Here is a 19,246-nt window from a genome sequence, read left to right as displayed (position 1 = left end):
CTGCTGCCGACCCGGCCCATTGCTAGCTCCGTCTTCTTCGCTGCTTTCATCAAGAGCTGCCTCCAAGTTCTCGGCTGCTCTCTCTGCTTCTGCTGCTGCTGCTGCTGCATCTTCTGGCTGATCCCAGTCTCCCCTCAACTTGCTCACCGAGACGGTCTGGCTCCGAATTCGCGAGGAAGGGGAGCCGCCAGGCGCTGCCTTTGCTGCTGCTGCTGTTGCTGCTGTCGAGGCTGCCCTAAGCCTTGGAAGTCCCCCTGCCTGCTGCTTTGGTTGTCGAGTGTCTTGGTGTTTCTGAAAAGCTGCAGCTCTGTCTCCTTCTTCGTCTGCTTCCGCAGCAGCTGCGTTTGTGCCTTCTGGATCCAGGCATTCTAGCTGCTGCTGCTGCCTCTGCTGCTGCTGTTGCTTCTGCTTATGGGCGAGGCCTGCGAGCTTGTAGCTGTCGTTCAGCAGCAGCTGCTGCCGGATGCTCTGCACCTGGCGCTCCAGGCTCTGGGGAAACTGTGTGGCGCTGCGAGGGGTGCTGAGAGCTTTGCTGCTGCTGCTGCCTGCTGCTGCTTCTGCGCCCCTAGAACTGGGGCTCCCTGGGACGAAGCAAGATTGCATGCGGTGGGCCCTAGAGGAGTGGGGGGCCCCTGGAGGCCCCCCGTCGGAGCTGTCGCCGTCTAGCTGCAGAGAAGACAGGGAGGCCGCGGCCCCTTCACTTGAGGCTTCTTCTTCATCCTCGAGTGCCTCAGCCTGCCACTGCACTACCTCATCCCCCTCCTGCTGCTGCAGCAGCAGCTGCTCTTGCTGCAGGTCCTGCTGCAGTTCTCTCTGCAGTTGCTGCGTGGGCTGCTGCTGCCACAGCTGCTGCTGCTGCTGCTGCTGCTGCGGCAAAAGTCCTCTCAGCGCCCGGCCCGAAGCGGTCAGTTCTTCGCGCTGAGGGAGAGAGCGCAGCATCACACTTTTGGATTTGCTTTTTAGCTGCCCCGCCGCTTTCTGTTTGCTGCTGTGTCCCCATTCTGCAGCATCTGCAGGCAGCAGCAGCAGCAGCTGCTGCTGCTGCTGCGCCAGATCGGTGTTGCGGGGCTGCAGCTGCTGCAGCCATTGTTGGGACATGTGGGCTGTCTTGGCGCGCTGGCGATTGACGCTCTGCAGGGCCAGCGGCTCGCATCCCCACTGGCTGTGCGCTCCCATTTCCATTTGCTGCTGCTGCTGCTGCGGCAGCTGCTGCTGGTGTTTGGGGCTCACTTCTGACCCCTGGGTGCTTGTTGAGGAACTTTCTAGGGCCCCTTGGTTTCTTTCAAAAGGCAAGAGCTGCTCTCCCTGAAGACTCATCGGGCTGGCCCGATAGTCAGTCTTGCTGCGGGGACGGAAGCCCGTTGCTGCTGCCCCTGCTGCTGTTGGTGCTGCAGCTGCTGCTCCTGCTGCTATTGCTGGCTGTTGGCGGTGTAGCTCGGTTACGGCATGTGTGTAGGAACGGTTGCGGAAGGGAGCCTTCTTGTATCCTTCTACTTTCTCCGTTGCGCCCTCCGCGGACAACTGCTGCTGGAGCTGTTGCCGCTGCTGCTGCGGCTGCTCCAGCTGTTGCAGCTGCGGCTGCTGCTGCTGCAGAAGTTGCTCCGATTGCTGCGGCGGTGGCAGCGGCTGCAGCTGCGACTGCTGCAGCTGCTGCACCGGCTGCAACTGCTGCTGCAGCTGCTGCTGCTGCAGCTGCTGCTGCTGCAGCTGCTGCTGCTGCAGCTGCTGCTGCTGCAGCTGCTGCTGCTGCTGCAGCTGTCTGCCCTCAGCTTCAAGCATCCTGAAGTTTCGTAGAGCTCCCAGTTCCTGGGCGTTTGTCTTAAGTTTGCTGGCGAGGTGGCTTAGCTGCTCCTGCTGCTGTCTGTCTTTTCTCCCCCAGGCTTCCTGTTGGGCCCTAAACTGATAGGTTGTTCGCTCCACCTCCTGTTGAAGCTGCTGCTGCTGCTGCTGCAGCTGCCTTACAGTCTGCAGCAGCTCGCGCTTCTCCTCCTCTGCACGCAGCAGCCTCTCCTTGTAGCGAGTAGCTCGTGCTGTGGTGTCCCGCAGCAGCTTGGCTAGCTGCTGATGCTCTTTAGTTTGCTGCAGCAGCGAATCTTCCTTCAGCATTGTCGCTGACTGCAGCACGACAGCACAGGGCTGGTCAAGACGGCTCTCTGTCTTCTCCCTGGCTTCGCTGCTGCTGCTGCTGCTACTGCTGCCGCTGCTGCTGCCGTTGCCCGAGCTCGATGGCCTCATGGGCCTCAAGTTGCACACAACGAACTCTGCAGCTGTGCGCGAAGGTGCTGCATCTCTAGCTAGCCGCAAAAAACCCGTGAGCGTCGCGGGAACAGCAGCAGCTGATTCTCCTGCTGCTGGGCCCCAGTCGGGTTCCTCCTGCGGCAGCGATAGCAGCGGCTGTTGACGCACCTGGAGGTGCTGCTGCTGCTGCTGCTGCAGTTGCAGCTGCTGCTGCTGTTGCAGTTGCAGCTGCTGCTGCAGTTGCTGCTGCTGCTGTAGATGCAGTGGCTGCTGCTGCTCGAGCTGCAGCTGTTGCTGCTGTAGCTGCTGCTGCAGCTGCTGCTGCTGCAGCAACTGCTGCTGCTCCTGATGCAGCTGCGCGTTGAGAAAAGACCCAGACTTTAAGGTTGGGGCTTCTTCATTCTCGCCGGAGGCAGCAGGGGCCCCCCACCACATATTGGGGGCGGAGCTGTCTGTGGTCGGGGAGAGGCCTCCCACAGTTTCGCTTATATGTTCTTTTGAGGGGGACAAATTAGACGCGCCTCTCTCAAAGCTAGCTGGCTCTCGCCCTGCTTCTGCTGCTGCTGCTGCTTCTGCTCTTGCTTCTATTCCTGCTGCTGCCGCTGCTTTTGCTGCTGCTGGCGGTGCAGGCGCTGCCGCAGCTTCCTCGTGGCCCCTAGGGGAGAATCTGTCGCGGGGAAGTTCGTGTGCGTCGTGGAGCTCCTGCAGCTCCGAATCTCTTTCTGCTTCTTGCTGCAGGTGCAGCACACCTACAACTTTTCTTATGTCTTCGTGGGAGGCCCTGGCGCTGCCCAGCGGGGACACCGCCCCATGCTGCTGGCCCTCGGAGTCCATTTGGCCTGTGGGGAGCCCCGAGACTTGCCTGGTCGCCGTTTCTATGGCTAGCTAGCCAGCTAGCTAGCTAGCTAGCTCGTTCTACGTAGGAAGCTGCACTTCCTGCCCCTAAGCGTGCTTTACAGGGAACCTGCTAGGGGAGCCACTGCCAAGCCGCATTCTTGAGAAGCCACACAAGCAGAGCCTCACCGTGCAGCTGCAGCTAGCTGTCCTACTGCGGAGTTTACTAACAGTAGCAATAGTATTAACTGTTTTGGCTGGGCACTGGTCATGGAAGCAGTTAAATGTTTGTTTACGTTGCCATGGGGGGCCCCAGTGAAGTCCCGCTAAGCTTATGCTTCTTTTTTTGCTGCGTTTATGGCTGGGAGTGCGTGTGAAGGGTCTCAAGGGGACTCCTAAGGGCTTTCTGCTGCTGCGGCGGCGCTCCTGCTGCGCCGCACCAGCTGCTGCTCTGCAGCGCCGCCTCGTATCTTGTGCTGCGTGGCAGAAAACGCCTGCAGCGGCTTGCAGCAGCAGCCTTCCGCGTGTATAGGGGCTCTCTTCTTTGCTGCGTGAGCACCCAGCACTGCGTCGGCAGCAGCCCCGAATGCCCCCGCAGCAGAGCTGGCTCTACCTTCTTCGGCCCGTAATTCGCGCCGAGAGCCTGTCATTCAATTAAAAATTAATTTCGACATAAAAAGAGAAGAAACAAGAAGACAAAGCTGCAGCGCCCGCTTCCATGCAGCATGCGGTGCTGCGTGGCTGCTGCTCGGCTCGTCGTCGCTAGCAGCGGCAGGGGGCCCCGCAGGGCTCCGGGAGGCTTCTTCTCCTACTTTTTACCTTTCTCGCCTTTTTTGACTTCAAAATAAATGCATCACTGAAAGAAAATTATCAAAACAAAGACAACGTGTTGCCTTGCAGCCCCGACGCAGCGCCAAGGCTAGCCCACGTGCTGTTCCTCTTCGGCGGCGTACCTCGATATGAGTCCAGCCGGTTGCATTGTCTTCTGGCTTTATAATTAAAAAACATTGATTTTAATTTTTTCCTGCATCTACATGAGGGGAAACCGAAGCCGCCTTCGCCCGCTACCCCCCGAAGCCCCTCCCCTACTGCGGACATTAGCGGCACTCACTGTTCACTGCCACTGCCTTCTCCTGGGATTCTAAAGAAGTGCAGCTGCGTCTCTTCTCCTCTTTTTGTTCTGGAGAGGCCCAGCGCTGCGGTGTACATACACTTCGCAGAGCGGGGCAGCGCGCGAGTGGCTCAATTGCCCCAGTCAGGTTTGCTGCGGACAGGCGGAAGGTGCAGCTGGCCAGGAGCTGCAGCCGCAGTAGCAGCAGCAGGGGAGCGTCGAGCAGCAGCAGCAGTCGCAGCGGCAGCAGCAGGAGCAGCAGCCGCAGCCGCACCCGCAGCAGCAGCAGCAGCAGGAAGCACTGCTGCTGCTGGTGAGCGCCCGCGCCCTCTGCAGATGGCCTGCGACCGCGTGCGTGGGTGTTTTCTTCGGGTGTACAGACACTTGACGTGCCGTGTCACCGCGTCTTGTCTGTGGGGTTTGTTTTTGCTGCTGGTCACAGTCTTTCTGTGGAGCGCCACTTCTCTTTTGCTGCAGCTGCTCTTCCTAGCAGACTTCCCGAGGCCCCTCTTCTCCACTTTGGTACAAAGTGCATGCCCTTCTGTCTTTTTGCTGCTGCCTGCTGCTGCTGCGCTGCGCGCCAGCAGCGCCTGGCGGCCCGGAGGTGGCGAGAGGGGCCTCAGGGCCCCCATATGGCAGGTGACCCTCGCGGGCTTCTTGGGTGAGTTGGGGGCCCCTGGCTTCTTAGTTGTGGGGTTGCTGCTGTGCTGCTGCTGCTGTGCTGCTGCTCCTTGTTTGCTGCTGCGGCGCGGTCTTTGGGGCTGCCAGCGTTGGTGCGCTCACCTGCTGCTCCGTCCGCCGCGGCTGCTGCTGCTGCTGTTGTTGCGGGTGCAGCTAAAGATGCGCACGTCCTCAGCATCGACAGCTGCCTGCGGCTGCTGCAGCAGCAGCGCCACCAACAGCAGCTGCAGCAGCAGCAAGAGGGGGGGTCGCTTGCGGTTCTTGGAAGACGGAGAAGGAAGATCCGGCGGCTGCTGCGGCTGCTGCTGCTGCCCCTAAGACTTTTAATTGTAAGATTTCGGGGGCCCCGCTGCTCTTCCGTAGCCCCAGCAGCAGCCTCGACGGGAGCACCGCAGAGTCCTGCTGCTGTGCGGCAGCGGCAGCAGCAGCAGTCACCTGAGCCCGCTGCTGCTGCTGCTGCTTCTGCACTTTGTTTGTCTCCTTGCGAAAGAAGAGATGACGGAGGCGTCTGCGTCTCTTCGAGGTCTTCCACAGGAGTCCCTGGGTCAGGCCTGCCAGCTGTCAGCTGTCACCACACCGCAGCAGCAGCAGCAGCAGCAGCAGCAGCGGGAACCGCAGGGTCTGCTGCGGTGAGCCGCCGCATTGCCGCTTTGGAGGGAGTGAGCAGCGGCAGCAGCAGCAGCTGCTGCAGCGGCCTCGGCAGGGGCAGCCCGAGCAATGGCGAAACCACTCATTGTTTGTCCCCAGTTACTGCTGCAGCAGCAGAAGAAGCAGCAGCAGCAGCAGCAGCAGCAGATGAAGTCTGGGGCCTCGAGGCCGAAGGCAGGGAGAGTCTGGCAGTAAAGGAACTCAACACAAGAATGCGCAGCGTCAAGAGCACAGTGCCACTGACAGTTCTGTGGCTAGGTCAGGCCGCGCTGCTGCTGCCGCTGCTACTGCTGCTGCTGCTGGCGTTGCTACTGGCGTTGCTGCTTCAGGGGCTGAAGGACTGCTGCGCTGCGTGTGGGCGCTGCTGCAGTTGCTCAGCTGGCCTTCGACGCGAGCCTGACAGCCCTGACCTTGACCTCCAACTCCGTGGTGCAGAGCACTTCTGTTTTTTTGTCTTACTTTCTTGCTGTTTTCTTTTTAAAACAAAGTCCGAGGAAGGCGGTGCTATCCTGGCTGCTGGTCTTGGCTGCTGGGGTGGTTTTGATTTCCTCCCACGTGCCCACAGCGCCCGAAACAGACACCGTGCGCGCTGCAGCAGCAGCTGGTGCTGCTGCTGCTGCTGCAGCAGCAGCAGCAGCAACTCAGGTAGCTCAGCCGGATGCAGCGCAGCACGTGCAGCAGCTGCAGCAGCCAAATGCTTTGGAACTGCCTAAGCTCTCGAGTGAAGGCATCGTCGGTGTGATGTCAGTGCCAGCAGCGGAAGCAGCAGCGCCAGCAGCAACGGAACTACCTGCGGCAGAAACCCCAGCAGCACTGCCAGAGGCAGCAACAACACCAGCAGCAGCAGGACCAACAAAAGCAGCACAGGCTGCTGTGGCACTCTCAGAAGGAGCGCCAGGGTCAACAACGCTCGCTGCAGAATCACCAGGACTAGCAGCAGCTGCAGCAGCAGCAGCAGAAGCAGCATCGGCGGCGGCAGCAGCTGCCAGCCCCCAAAAGGAACTTTCACTATCTCTTCAAGAAGGTAATAAAGTCCCCGCAGATGAACTCACAGCTGCCCCTGTAGGGGCACTGGCAGTTTCTGGGGTCCAGGAGGCCGAGGCGGGGGGCCTCGAGGGGCCCGAAGGAGGGTTAGCAGCCGCGGAGGGGCCCCATGGGGGGCCCCCAAGGAGGCCCCCTCTTCTGCCTGGAGAGGCAGCACCTGTTGAAACAACACAGCAGAAGTCTGTGCCGGCTGCTGCTGCAACACAGACGCCTGTTGACGAGGGAGAAGCAGCGCAGGCCGCCACCCCCGCAGCGGCAGCAGCAGCGGCTGCTGCGCCGCAACCACAACCAGCAGCAGCACCACTATTAGTAGCGGCGCCAGCAGCAGCGGCAGAAGCAGCAGCACCAACAGCAGCAGCAGCAGCAGGCGGAGGCGGCAGTGAGGGAATGGTGTACGCGTCTGAACACGGGGCCACAGACACCTTCTTAGGCTATGTATTAGCCTTTCTTGCTGCTGCTGCTTACGCGCTGCACACGACGGCCTTAAAGGCACAAGAGAACTTTGACCCTGACTTTGATGTGGACCTCATCTACGGGTTCGCTCTTCAGCTGCCTCTTGCTGCTTGCGACGGTTGCTGCTGCTATTGCTGCTGCTGCTGCTGCTGCTCTGCAGTTCCTGTTGTTTCTTCTGGAATCCAGCGGCGCATCGTGCATGTGTGTGATCTGTTTTGTGGTGGGTTTATAGACTGATGGGACTTTGGGTCTTGGTGGCTTTGCCGCTGTTGACGCTGCTGCTGCACCTGCTGCAGCTGGAGGTCTTCATGTGGCCCGATGCCTTCTCCTGGGCAGTGCTGCTTCTCTGTGGGCTCGTGGGCACGGCTTTTGCGGACATTTGCTGGGGTCAGTCGTTGGGCCGCAGCTTTCGGGCCAGTCCGCTGAGCAATCTGGCTGGCTAGCGATCTGCTGATAAGCTCTCCAGCTAGCTACTGGCTAACTGGACGGCTACCTGGCTAGCTGCATGGGTAGATGGGTGGATGGATAGCTCGCTGGCAGCCGTGGCTAGCAGTCAATGCCGGGCTGAGCGACGGCTGCACTATTCCTGCTTCCAGTGGCTGGGCAGTTCGTTTTGTTGCGGAACTGCTGCTTGTGGGGGCGCTCCTGGGGTCTGCTTTTTGTTACTCGCATATCTGTATATTGAATATAGATCGATATATAGAATATAAATCCTATTCCAATACTTACCTCTCTAGCTGCGGCGGCTACGGGGGGCCCTGTGTGTGCATGTGGCGCTGTGTGCTGCTGCAAGAGCAGTTGCTTGCCCGCGGGCGCCCCCATTTGCGTCTTTGTGCCTCTGTGGGGCCCCACCAGCTTTCAGGAGCTTGTTTGCTGCTGTGTTACTACTTGTTGTTTCTTCTTCTCAACAGTTGCTGTGAGTTTCACTTCTTATACCTCTTGGTCGGCTGCGTGTTTCATCAGTTTCAAGTCGTTGTGCCTCTCTGGCTGCTGCATGCACCGTTTCCGGTCTCCGTGCCTGAATTCACATTTTGAAATCTGTTTGCATGCTCTTTTTTCTCCTTGAGTAAAATTAAACAGGTAAATCCACAGACTTTGCGTTGGGTGTTCTGCTGTCGCAGGCCGTGCGGTGTTCCTGCTGAACCCGGTGGTGGCCACGGCGGCCTCCAATGTGCAGATTCCTATTTCTTTATGGTTAGATGCCATTATATTTGGCCGGCGGTAAGCACAATATAATAAATTTGCCAATATCCTTATTCTCCTGTTTTGAATTCTGCGTTTTCTCGGCAGGTATGCCACAGCGCTAGGTGCAGACAAAGTGACTATGCCCACAGTGCTCAACTTGTGTATTCTCCCTGCTGCTGCTGCGTGTGCTTTTGCTGCTGTTGCCGCTGGGATTGCTGCTGCAGGTTTGACGGGTGGTACTTTGTGGGCATGGTGGCTGTGGTTTCGGCGGTCATTGCTGTCACCCTGATCACGGCAGACAAACGGCAGCATAACAAGACCGTGAGGCAGCAGCAGCACTTTCTTTTTCTTACTCACACTGTTTCTATAGCCATCTCTAGCGGAAGCAAGAAGCAGGGCCTAGAGCTGTAGCTTATTAGCAGCAGCAGCAGCAGCGAGTAGCAGGACCTAGTGCTGTAGCACAGCAGCGGCAGCAGCGGGAAACGCTGTTGCAGGAGCTGCAGCAAAGAGGATCTTGCCTTATTGTGGTTACTGTTCATATTGCCCTCTGTTTTGCTGCAGAAGCACAAATTTAATCCGATTGGTGACCTGCACCCCTCCGCCGTTTCCGAGGTCTGACAGCCCAGCATTAGCTGCAGCACTGCGGGAACGAGGAGCAGCTGCTGCTGCTGCTGCAGCTGCTCATAATGGACTCTAGCAGCAGCTGTTCCTAGTGGACACTAGCAGCAGCTGTTCGTAATTGACTGCAGCAGCCTCGTGCAGCTGCAGCTGCTGCTTCCTATGTGGAGAGCAATGAAGGTAGGAGACCAAGCACAGTTTTATTCAGAGTCTAGCTGCTATTCGAGCAGCACTTGAGGCTTCCTGGTTTGGAGTCTCACGAGGCCCAGTGGGCCAGTGGTCACCCTGATTGACCAGTGGTCACCTTCTCGATTGATGAATGGCGTTGAGAGTAAGAGGGAAGGATCTTTGCATCCGAAAGACCTGCTGGGCTGCGGCCGGCACTGTTACTGCCGCAGCGCGAGCGATTGCTGCAGCAGCTGCTGCTACTGCTGATACTGCTGCAGCTGCTGCTCTGCAACATCCAATCGCAGCGCCTCCCGCAGCCACACCCAGCATTAGCGTGGCTTGTGAGGCCTCTGCAAGTTTCATTTATTTGTTGGCGATAATTTTGGCTTGAAAAAGTAAACGGAGGGTTTTGCACTCACCAGTGAGACTGCCCTGGGCACTGACTCTTGAGAGCAGATGCATGCACTCACGCAATTGCACTTAATGTATTTATATACACACGTAAATATACGAAAGCACATGTTGTACGAATAAGTGTCGACAAACAAATATAGCACAAGTATGTGTTAGAGGGGAATATGCAGAAACGCATTTATAGCGCAAGCATACGCTACACGAATATATATAGAAAAGATATATGTTATAGGGATACATCCAGACATGTACATATACTGCACAATTATGTAGGCATGCACATACACATATGTGTACGCATGCATGCATCTGTTCTGTGTGGCCTATTCTTAAGGAAGCACATGTACCGTCGCATGAACTAACTCAAGTGTACGTACAGTGGACTTCAGTGGGAGCCTGTAGATGGCGTAGACTACGCTGCGTAGGTTTTAGGGTTAAGAGTTCAGGGTCTAGGGTTTAGGGTTCAGGGTTTAGGGTTTAGCTAGGAGCGTGTGAGTGCGTGCAAGCTGTGGAGTCAGTCTCAGCTCCGCGCCACTCTAGTGTCTCACTGAGACAAAAGCTTTGAGATAAATTACGCAACAGCTTATATGCCATCTTGGCCTCTTCTCCAGCGGCATCTTGAACTTGCTTATGTATGAATCCATACACGTACATTTGTACATATATTCATGTGGATGTGGGAGTATGCACGTTGTGTATCTTTACGATGCGCTGACGCACCATCAAATGCGATATCAATGTACATATATTTATAAATAATAGCCAAATGCTTATTTGCACAACTATTTTATATGTTGCTGCCTTTTTTAAGAGTCCAAACTTCTCTCTCCACTGCGCAACGGCAGCACAAGCTGTGCCGCGGGTAACAAGCGGCGTTGACAATAGGCAAGTCCACTGAGTCAAAATGAAGCAATTTTATGATTGTTAAGGGAAAGACAATCAAAACATGTGACAAGTTTCCCCAAAGAGCCCCTGTGGGACTATTGCTGTGCTGCACTGCCCTGGGGCTGTTGCTGCCTCAGGACGCACTTGAACTTCTCGCATGCAGCTCCTTGCCTGGACATTCCCTGGCCCTTCTCTGGGGGGGGGGCCAATAGCAAGTAAAGGAGCATTTTTCTGTGGGCGCAGCCCGCTGGGCAGCTTGGAGTGTACACAGACACCAGAACACAAAGCAAAGCTTCCTCTATAGGCCTGTCTTCTCGCTGCAAAGAACCCCCTCCCGCCTCTCGCACAACACATGCATGCACTTTTGCATGCATGCACAGCCGTGTGGTGGTATGCATGCATGCGTTGGTGAGTGGCGCAAAAGACGCTGAATTGTGCTGTGCTGGCGACTTTTGTTTCCCTGCCTTCTGCACAATTTGCATTTTTCGCATCATTATTATTTCCTCTTTTTGCGCTGCTCATCTCTTTTTCTCTGCTGCTTAATTGTGTCTGCATGCGCTGACTTCAAGTCCAGCAACATCTGCTCCACTTCACAGCTACTCCCGCCCCTCGCAATCTCCAGCAGGTCCTGCAGCAGAGGCAGCAGCAAAAACAGAAACGACTGGGGCACTATAAAGGGAAATGAATAAACTTCGACGCAAACAGCTACAATATATATATATATAGTATATATATATATATGCAGATTCATATACACATATAGTTAGGCCGATGGTAGCGAGCTGATTAAGAATACGTAAAAGTGAGAAAGTAGGGAAAGACAGAAGAAGAAGACAAGCAGAGGCAGGCAGTGAGCAGGCAGCAGCGCAGCAACAGCCACGGGGAAGCGCAGCAGCAGCAAACCCTCCCCAGCCCCGAGGCCAGCAGGGCCCAGGGGGCCCCGAGAAGCGGCACCAGCAGCAGGGGCCCCCGCCAAGCAGCGCAGCAGCAGCATCTGGAGGCCCTGAGCAGCACCTGCGGCATCGCCAGGACGCGCTGAGTGTCATGAACCTCTTCGTCGGTCCCTTGGACATATCGAAGTGTGCAGGCTTTCCAGCACTCGCAGTCCCTCTCGGGGCCTCCGCCTGCGGGGACCCCGGGGGCCCCCTCTGGGGGCCCCCGGGGCCCCTCGGGCCCCTGGGGGAGGCTAGACCCTGTGGGGTATTGGGGAGGGGCCCCGCGGCAAGCCTCACAGAATCTTGAGGCTGAGCAGCAGCGCTTCAGCACGGCAGTGCGGAGCTCCTCGTAAGTAAACAAAAGCGGGTCCGTCAGGAAGCCCCACGGGCTCAGGCGCAGCAGCCTGAATGCGCATGCATGCGCATGCATGCGTATGCATGCGCAGCTGGCCACGAAGTGCGCTCATGCATGCATGCATGCATGCATGCTGCATGCATGGCCATTCATTCATGCATGCATGGCAATTTGAACTTCTGTGAAGGCAAGGTTTGCGCCTCGTTTGGACAGTGCTTATGTTTGTATGCTGTATGTACACCGCAGCGGGCTCTCACCTGCACGTGTCAGTGCCGTCCGTGTTGGGGTGTATGTACACATCAGCTGCAAAGAGCGGAGGCAGCAGCTGCTGCTGTTGCTGCTGCTGCTGCAGGCGGCGGCCAAAGCACTTCACCACGAAACGCCACACGGCCTGCCGCATTCGCCGCCTTACTGAGGGCCTGCTGCACAGCTCGGGAAGGCACTCAGCAAGCCACAACTGGCTGACGCCTGCAAACAAGAGCAGCAGCAGCAGCAGCAGCAGCAAAGACCTGCCTCAAGCCAGACGAGGCTATGGAGACTATAAAGTCGCACATGCACGTAGACACAGAAGAAGGCCCAAGGACAGGTCGCTGGCCAGCTTTCTAGCTGGCTAGCTGCCTGGGCAGCTAGCTAGCTAGCCACCAAAGCAGCTAAATCCAGCTAGCCAGCCAGCTAGCTAGCTAGGTAGCTAGCTAGCTGCCAAAATGCTTTGCCACGGGGCACACTGCGCCAGCATGTACACTGCAAGCAACAATTCCATCCCACAAAATAAGAGGCAAGGGCAAGCTGCAGCTCGACCGTGCCTTATGAATAATAATAATTATTTTTCATTTGTTTTTAATAAGCAGCAGAGGCGGCGAGCTGCTGCAGCGGGCACGCGGGACCTTTTGCTGCGCGCATATAGCCAACATGCACTTGAGAAAAACTGGAATAAAACAATATAAAACGAAATAAAATACAACAAAACAAAATAAAATAAAATAAAATAAGACGGACCAACAGGAAGTCCCGCAGCTACGAAGACACGAAACTCCTTGCCCTTCTGCAGCTGCTCGGTTTCCACCAAAGTGAGGCACAGGGGCAGCGGTAAGCAAACCACCCCCGCGTCTGCGCTGGCTGCGTGGCCTGAGCTATCCTGCTGCTGCTGCTGCTGCTGCTGCTGCTGCTGCTGCTGCAGCTGCTGCTGCTGCAGCTGCTGCTCCTGCTGCTGCTGCTGCTGCAGCTGTTCAAATCGCCCGCCCAGCACCAACTCATACACCCCGCGCCGCGACTCCAGCCGCCGCACCACTGTGCTCTTTGTAGCAGCCGCAGCGGCACAGGACACAGGCGGAAAGGCAGCAGCAGAAGCAGCAGCAGCAGGTGCAGCAGGACAACAGAAGTCCGCGCACCCCTGCATCGGCTGGGCAATGGCTGCTGCTGTGGCTGCTGCCGCGTGCAGCAGCAGCAGCACCTCCCAGGGCTCTGTGCATGCAAAGGCCAGGAAGCTGCGGGCCGAAGCAGACTGCGAAGCAAACTCAAAGCTGCTGTTGTTGCGGGCCCCAACCACAATCCACCCTGCGTCTTCTAAGCTGCTGTTGTTCAGCAGCGGGGTCACCCGGCCCCCTGCGCGGGGAATGCATGCAGCTAAGCAGCGCAGCAGTGAGGCCACAGCAGCATCTGCAGCAGCAGCACTTGCGCTGCTGCTGCTGCTGCTGCTGCTGTTGCCGCTGCCCCTTCCCTTGCTTTCTTCTGGGGCTCCTGCAGCTACGCAGGAGGCTGCTGGCTGCTCTGCAGCATGAGCAGCAGCAGCAACAGCTGCTGCTGCTGGCAGAGGGGGCAGGGCTGCGGCTGCTGCTACTTCGGGGGAGTCTGCTGCTGCTGCTTCGGGGGAGTCTGCTGCTGCTGCTTCGGGGGAGTCTGCTGCTGCTGCGCCAGGCGGGGAGAGCGGGGGGGTGCTGGGAGAAGAAGGCAGCTCTGAAAGCCATGAGCCATCATCGCTAGAAGGCTCGGGAGACCTCCAATCCTAAAAAAAAAGAAATAAAAAAGGAACTTAACAGAAATTAAAAAGAAATTGAAGCTAGAAAAAGGAAAAAAGCGCGAAGCAAACGCTGCAAGAAATGCTGCTGCCGGCCCTCCCTGCGGCCTGCAGCCTGCACAGCCGCAGCCGTACCTCTGTGCAGCGCAGCAGCCGGTTAGACGAAGCCCGCTTGCTGCTGCTGCTGCTGCTGCTGCTGCTGCACTCTGGGGGGAGGCGGAAGTCGTCGCGAGCCACAGCCACCAGAGCCGCCGGAGGCACTCGGATGCAGCAGCAGCGCAAGCAGCAGCACCTGCAAGTTGCAGCAACAGCAGCAAGGCTCCTGTCTGCTGCTTCCGCCTCTCCGTGGTTCCTCTGCCCTGAATCCCTGCTGCTGCTGCTGCTGCTGCTGTTGCTGCTGCTGCTGGGGGTGAGGCTTATTGCCTCTTCAAGCACCAGCGGCTTCGCCCTGGAACATCTGCTGCAGAAGCTCAGCGAAAGCCGCCAGTGCGCAAAGTCGCAGGCTGCTGCGTCCACAGCCAGGCAGCTGTCTGCAGCAAACAGCAGCAGCAGCAACAGCAGCAGCTGGAGAGAAGCAGAGCAGCAAGCAGCAAATTGAGGCAAAAGGAAGCAGCAAAAAAGCAGCAGCAAGCCAAGAAACCGGACAGGCGAAAGTGCAAACGAGAAGCAAAACGCAATCATTTCAGCAGCAACAGCAGGCAGCAGCACGGTGCGGCGCAGCAGCCCCAGTTTGTGCATCAGCAGCAGCAGCAGCAGCAGCAGCAGCAGCAAAGCATCTACTGAGATGCACACCTGCGGGGCCCCATAAAAAATAAAAGAGCTCCCTGACAGTGGCCAGGGGCCTTTCCTGAAGCTCAAAAGGAAGAGCAGCGCCGTCTTCAGTGCACATCCCGTGCGGCTGCTGCTGCTGCTGCTGCTTCTCTGCTGCAGCCGCAAGCAGTTGCTGAGCAGCAAGCAACTGCTGCTGCAGCGACAAAAGAGCCCCTTCACAGCCGCTGTCTACTGAAAGTCTCACGTTCCCTGCAGGTGGAGGAAGAAGGCCACCTGCTGCAGCATGCGGCTCCTGCTGCTGCTGCCCTTGCTGCTGCTGCTGCCCTTGCTGCTGCTGCTGCTGCTTGCCATCGTTCTGCTGCTGCCTCGAAGGGAATATATCGCAAGTACCCTCCTGGGAGACAGCAAATGCATCTGCGCAAATTCTCAGAAGCAGCGCAGCAGCAGATACAGAGATGCAAGAGCTCCGCAGGGGGAAGCAGCGGCAGCAGCAGCTGCAGCAGCTGCAAGAGCAGCAGCAACCGGATCAGCAGCAGCAACAGCAAGAGCAGCAGCAGAAGCAATAGTGTCAGTCCATTGAGGGGCGCAGAAAGAGCTAAGACACAGGTAGTAAAATAAGGCAAAAGATATAACAGCAGCAGCAGCAGCAAACGCACAAGAGCAGCAAAAGCTGTCCAGGGAGCAGCGGGGGCCCCCGGGGCCCCCGGAGTATTCTGGGGAGTCCCCGAGGCCGCAGCTCCAAGCAGTCCCTCTGAAGCCCCTTAAATGCTCGCAAACGCAAGACTTGCTGCTGCTGCTGCTGCTGTTGCTGCTGCTGCTGCTGTTGCTGCTGCTGCTGCTGCTAGAGGGCAGTGCGTCGCATTGATCCTGATGGCCCTTTTCCCCGTGGCTAGAGAGGCCTGCCCCCTCCACGTCTGTGGGCGCCTGCTGCTGCAGCCACGCTTGCTGCAAAAAAAGGCACTTGTGCTGCTGCTGCTGCTGCCTCTGCTGCTGCTGCTGCTGCATGAGCCGCGCCACAAGAGGCGAGGGATGCACTCTGAAGAGCTGCTGCGGCAAAAGGCGAATGGCGCGGCTGCTGTCAGCAAAGAGCCTGCAGGGGAAGTGAGCTGTGAGCCAGTTGAACAGCAGCAGGCCAGAGAGGGGGAATGTCGCTGCTGCTGCTGCAGCAGGAGCTGCAGCTGCTGCTGCAGGTCCTGCTGCAGCTCCTGCTGCAGGTCCTGCTGCAACTCCTGCTGCTGATGCTGCTGCTGTTCCTGCTGAGGCTGCAGTTTCTGCCGACGGTGAGATCACTGCTGCCACATCAACTCCTGCTGATGCCGCTGTCGCTGCTGCTGCTGCTGTCGTTGCTGCTGCTGCCGCTGACGGCGCTGCAGTGGAATTGCCCCCAGCACAGGCTGTGGAACCTGCGGGGAGAGCTGAGGAGCCAGCGGAGGAATCCATTGTGCAAGAATGCGACTGAGTTGCTGCTGCTGCTGTTGCTGCTGCTGCTGCTGCTGCTGCTCCGCGCAGACCGATGCAGCAGCAGCAGCTGCTGCTGCTGTTGCTGCTTATTTACCCCGGCCTACAGCAGCAGCCCAACCGGGACCCTCGATATTTTAAGATTTCAAATGAATGAAAAGAATTAAAGGCTTGAATGAGTGGGGCCTCGTGTGAAGACAAAATACTCTGAGTAAGAAGTAAAAGGCCTCGCTGTGAGGACTGCTGCAGCACGGGCCCCCCAGCAGCGCTAGTGCTGCCTGCTGAAGGAAAATGGATATACGCGACGCAGTCGTTTTGCAAAAAGGTATTTTTCAATTTAAATATTTCAAAATAAAGACGAGGCGAAGGAGAAGAAGGCCTGGGGGGACCTGAGGGGCCCCGAGGGGCCCCCGCCGTTATGGGGCTGTGGTAGTCACTCCGAGTCTGGGCCACAGGCGAAACCCCAGGCAGGACTGAGTTGATCATTATTTGAATCATTTTAAATTTTAAATTCAATTAAAATAGAAATTAAATATAAAACGCTGAATTAAGTTCGCAGCGAATGGCAGCAAGACGTGCGAGCGGCCCCCACAGAGCCAAAATGCTGAACCACCGCCGCAAGCTCAGGGGCCCCAGAAAGGCACTTAAACTCTCTTTTTTCTCCTAAATTTGAGCTAAAGGGGCCAACAACATGCATTTAAATATTATTTTTGTTTTTAATTCGAGCTTAAGGAGCCCCAGAAAGGTATTTGAACTCGTTTTGGCTCTTGAATTCACGTCAGAGTTTCACACGAGGCAGACAGCTGCAGCCAGCGCCTACAGAGACAGGCAGTGGGGCCCTTTGTGCTGCTTTGCTGCTGCTGCGTCCTGCTGAATCTGCTGCTGCATCTGCTGCTGAGTTTGCTGCTGCGCCTGCCGCTGAGCTTGCTGCTGCACTTACTTCAAAACTGAAGCAACTTAAGGAATTGGGGAGCCTTGCGGCCAACAGCCAGAAGGCCCTTTAGTTTATTTATATCCGGGGGCCCCTCGTGGGGGCCTCTGAAGGTGCTGCAGCAGCAGCAGGGCGATCCGCAGCAGCAGCAAGCTGCAGCAGCTCTGCGGCTCCGCTGTGCAGCACGCAGCAGCAAGAAGCTGCTGCTGTTGCTCTTTTGCTGCTGCTTCGGCCCAGCAGCAGCAGCGCTGGCGCAGCAAACTCGCAGCAGATCTTCGAGTGGCTTTCTAGCTGCTGAACTTCTTAATAAAGAATTTGAAAAGACTTTCTGCTTCAAACAGCTTCTGATCTTTGCTGCAAATTGCTGCTGCAGCAGCTGCAGCAGCTGCAGCAGCTGCAGCAGCTTCTGCTGCTCTTAGGCCAGCAGGTATAGAAGCAGCGCATGCATTTTTGCTGCTGCAGAGCCAAAGAGCAGCAGCAGGCTGGGCGGGGGCCCCACTTGGCAGCAGCAAAGTGCAGAGGGCCCCCTGGGGGTAATTATGGATTTGAAACTATTCTTATTAATTTTAATATTATCTTCTGATTCTTTTGGGGCTTTAAAGATCTTTAACTGGCAGCAAAGGCTGCAGAAGTGCAGCAGCGGGACCCCAGGGGCCCCCAAGGCTCTGGGGGGCCCCCACGGGGGCCCCCAAGAGACTTGGGGGCCCCCAAGGACTTTGAGATTGGGTTTTGGCTGGGGGCCCCGTGTACTGACACCCTCAAGACAGATTAGCTTAAATGGATATTTATAAATGCTGCAGTTGCTGCAGCAAACAGCAACCTAACTGGCCAAGAAGCTTAATTAATTGTCTTGAGGAATGCAACGCTGAAGGCTCGAGAGCAGGCCCGACCCTGTGCTGCTGCTGACTTCCCAGTGGGCGCAGAAGCTGCAGCAGCAGCAGCAGCTGCTGCTGCTGCCGCTGCCGCCGCGTATGTGGTTGGCGCCTTGGATCTATCAGCAGCAGCCCGAAGGCACGGAAACCAAAAGAAGATAAATAAAGCAAATAAAACTATTTTAAAAAGAGTTTATTTTTCTTTTTAGAATATTTTAGTGGAGAGTTGCAGCGAGCTGGCAGCGCCGACTGTCTATCTGGCCTTCTGGCAGGGTCGGTCGACGCAGCCACTGCGGCGCTGCTATCTGAAACTTGAAGTGATCTGAATCTTAAGAGGGATAAATTCAGGTTTTTAGCTAAAAGATTATTAATTAATTACATTTATTAATCTTTTAAGGGTCAATAGGGGGGAATATCCATCTGTTTCGCAGAAGATCTGCACGCAGTGGCTGCTGCCGCCTCTCCCACGGCGCGGGCTGTCTAGCCCGAGGCCCGCTTGTGAGCCATGCATGCCAAAGCCACCTTTTATTTCATTCTGAAATGCAAATAACACTTGCCTTACTTTTCACAGTGTTTAGTGTGCTCAGGAAAGCCCCTGCAGAGCCCCAGCCCACCGGGGAGCCGTTGGTGCATCGCCTGCAGGCCTGCAGGATCGATGAGTGTCTGTACACCTGAGCGCTGCCCCCAGGGCGTTTTCCCGTTTTATTTCATTTCCTACATGCTACAAATACAACTGACAGTCTAAGAACCCTTCTTTGGCCCTATAAGGCCGCAGCAGCACAGAGGATCCGCGACCGCAGCACCAGCCGAGAAGCAGAAGGAGAGCAGCAGCAGCAGCAGATGGCGCACGCAGCAGCTCTCTCGCCCCACCCCAGCACTGCTAATCCATCAGAAGACAATCCAGAAGGCTTAGGGGCCTCCTGCGGCTCCGCGGCAGCTGCTTCGGGGCCCTCTGCCGCTGCTGTTGCTGCTGCTGCTGCTGAAGCAGCAGAAGCTGCGGGCTCCGCAGCCCCAGACGCCCCCCCAGAAAGCTCAGAGAGCCTGCGCCCGTCGCCTTCAGGTAGCAGCAAATGCATACATGCATGCAGCAGCAGCTGCAGCTGCCAAAACAATTTAGAAAGCTCTTGTACAAAGATATTTTACCAAATGGAAGTAATTGAAAAGCTAAACACTTCGAGTAAATAGCTGTTCCTAATTGCTGCGGAGAATTTAGAAAGCTGCAGCTTCAGCAGCAGCAAGTTCTAGTTAGTGCTGGACCCTCTCGCAGCTGAGCTGTACGCCTTGCTGCCTTTGCTGCTGGTGCTTGCTGCTGCTGCCGCTGCCTCCTTGCTGCTGCTGCTGCTGCTGCTGCGGGTTTGCTGCTGCACCCAGAGGAATGGCCGGAGAGGCCCAAGCCCCCCCGCCAGCTTCGCTTCTTCATCGGCGGAGTTTCTCAAGAAGTTGAAGAGCAGGTAAATCCCCGGGGGCCCCCTCTTGCTGATGAACCCTTTAAAATACCCTGGGGGCCCCAAGGGGGCCCTTGGGGCCCTTTACAGGCGCCGGTAGGGGCCCCCTGGGGCCCCCCGGGGGCCCCCCAGCGAGGCCCCTGCCCCCTCGAAATCCAGGGGGCCCCCTGGGGCCCCCTGAGGGCC

General features: G+C 57.1%; 4 protein-coding genes across 4 annotated transcripts in view; 2 read left to right on the top strand and 2 right to left on the bottom strand.

Annotated features, from left to right (window-relative positions):
* The window catches only part of ETH_00026420 (uncharacterized protein), a gene marked incomplete at both ends in the record, with an annotated part of 5,227 nt that extends 2,155 nt beyond the window's left edge, over positions 1-3,072 (bottom strand). Inside the window, one exon of the mRNA XM_013373705.1 lies at positions 12-3,072. Within this exon, the coding sequence (XP_013229159.1) occupies positions 12-3,072 (3,061 nt within the window). The remainder of the gene's footprint in view (positions 1-11) is intronic.
* Positions 3,073-4,519: 1,447 nt separating this feature from the next.
* Positions 4,520-8,812, top strand: ETH_00026415 (uncharacterized protein; the record flags this gene model as incomplete). Its single annotated transcript, XM_013373704.1, has 7 exons — positions 4,520-4,844; positions 5,018-5,770; positions 5,883-7,092; positions 7,242-7,396; positions 8,131-8,230; positions 8,419-8,515; positions 8,756-8,812. The coding sequence occupies 7 exons, from the start codon at positions 4,520-4,522 to the stop codon at positions 8,810-8,812; spliced, it is 2,697 nt and encodes an 898-aa protein (XP_013229158.1).
* Positions 8,813-10,775: 1,963 nt separating this feature from the next.
* ETH_00026410 (uncharacterized protein) lies at positions 10,776-15,794 on the bottom strand (the record flags this gene model as incomplete). Its single annotated transcript, XM_013373703.1, has 7 exons — positions 10,776-10,907; positions 11,294-11,618; positions 11,827-12,037; positions 12,566-13,571; positions 13,719-14,113; positions 14,376-14,768; positions 15,011-15,794. 7 exons carry the CDS (start codon positions 15,792-15,794, stop codon positions 10,776-10,778), a joined length of 3,246 nt encoding a protein of 1,081 aa, XP_013229157.1.
* Positions 15,795-18,455: 2,661 nt separating this feature from the next.
* Positions 18,456-19,246, top strand: part of ETH_00026405 (uncharacterized protein) — a gene marked incomplete at both ends in the record, with an annotated part of 3,772 nt that continues 2,981 nt past the window's right edge. Inside the window, 2 exons of the mRNA XM_013373702.1 lie at positions 18,456-18,675; positions 18,987-19,066. Of these exons, the coding sequence (XP_013229156.1) occupies positions 18,456-18,675; positions 18,987-19,066 (300 nt within the window). The remainder of the gene's footprint in view (positions 18,676-18,986; positions 19,067-19,246) is intronic.

This window comes from Eimeria tenella, genomic scaffold (assembly GCF_000499545.2).
Source record: "Eimeria tenella Houghton genomic scaffold, Eth_scaff17, whole genome shotgun sequence".
In the NCBI taxonomy this organism is placed as follows: domain Eukaryota; phylum Apicomplexa; class Conoidasida; order Eucoccidiorida; family Eimeriidae; genus Eimeria; species Eimeria tenella.
Note: the sequence above shows the minus strand (reverse complement) of the source record. Positions and strands in the feature narration are given on the sequence as shown.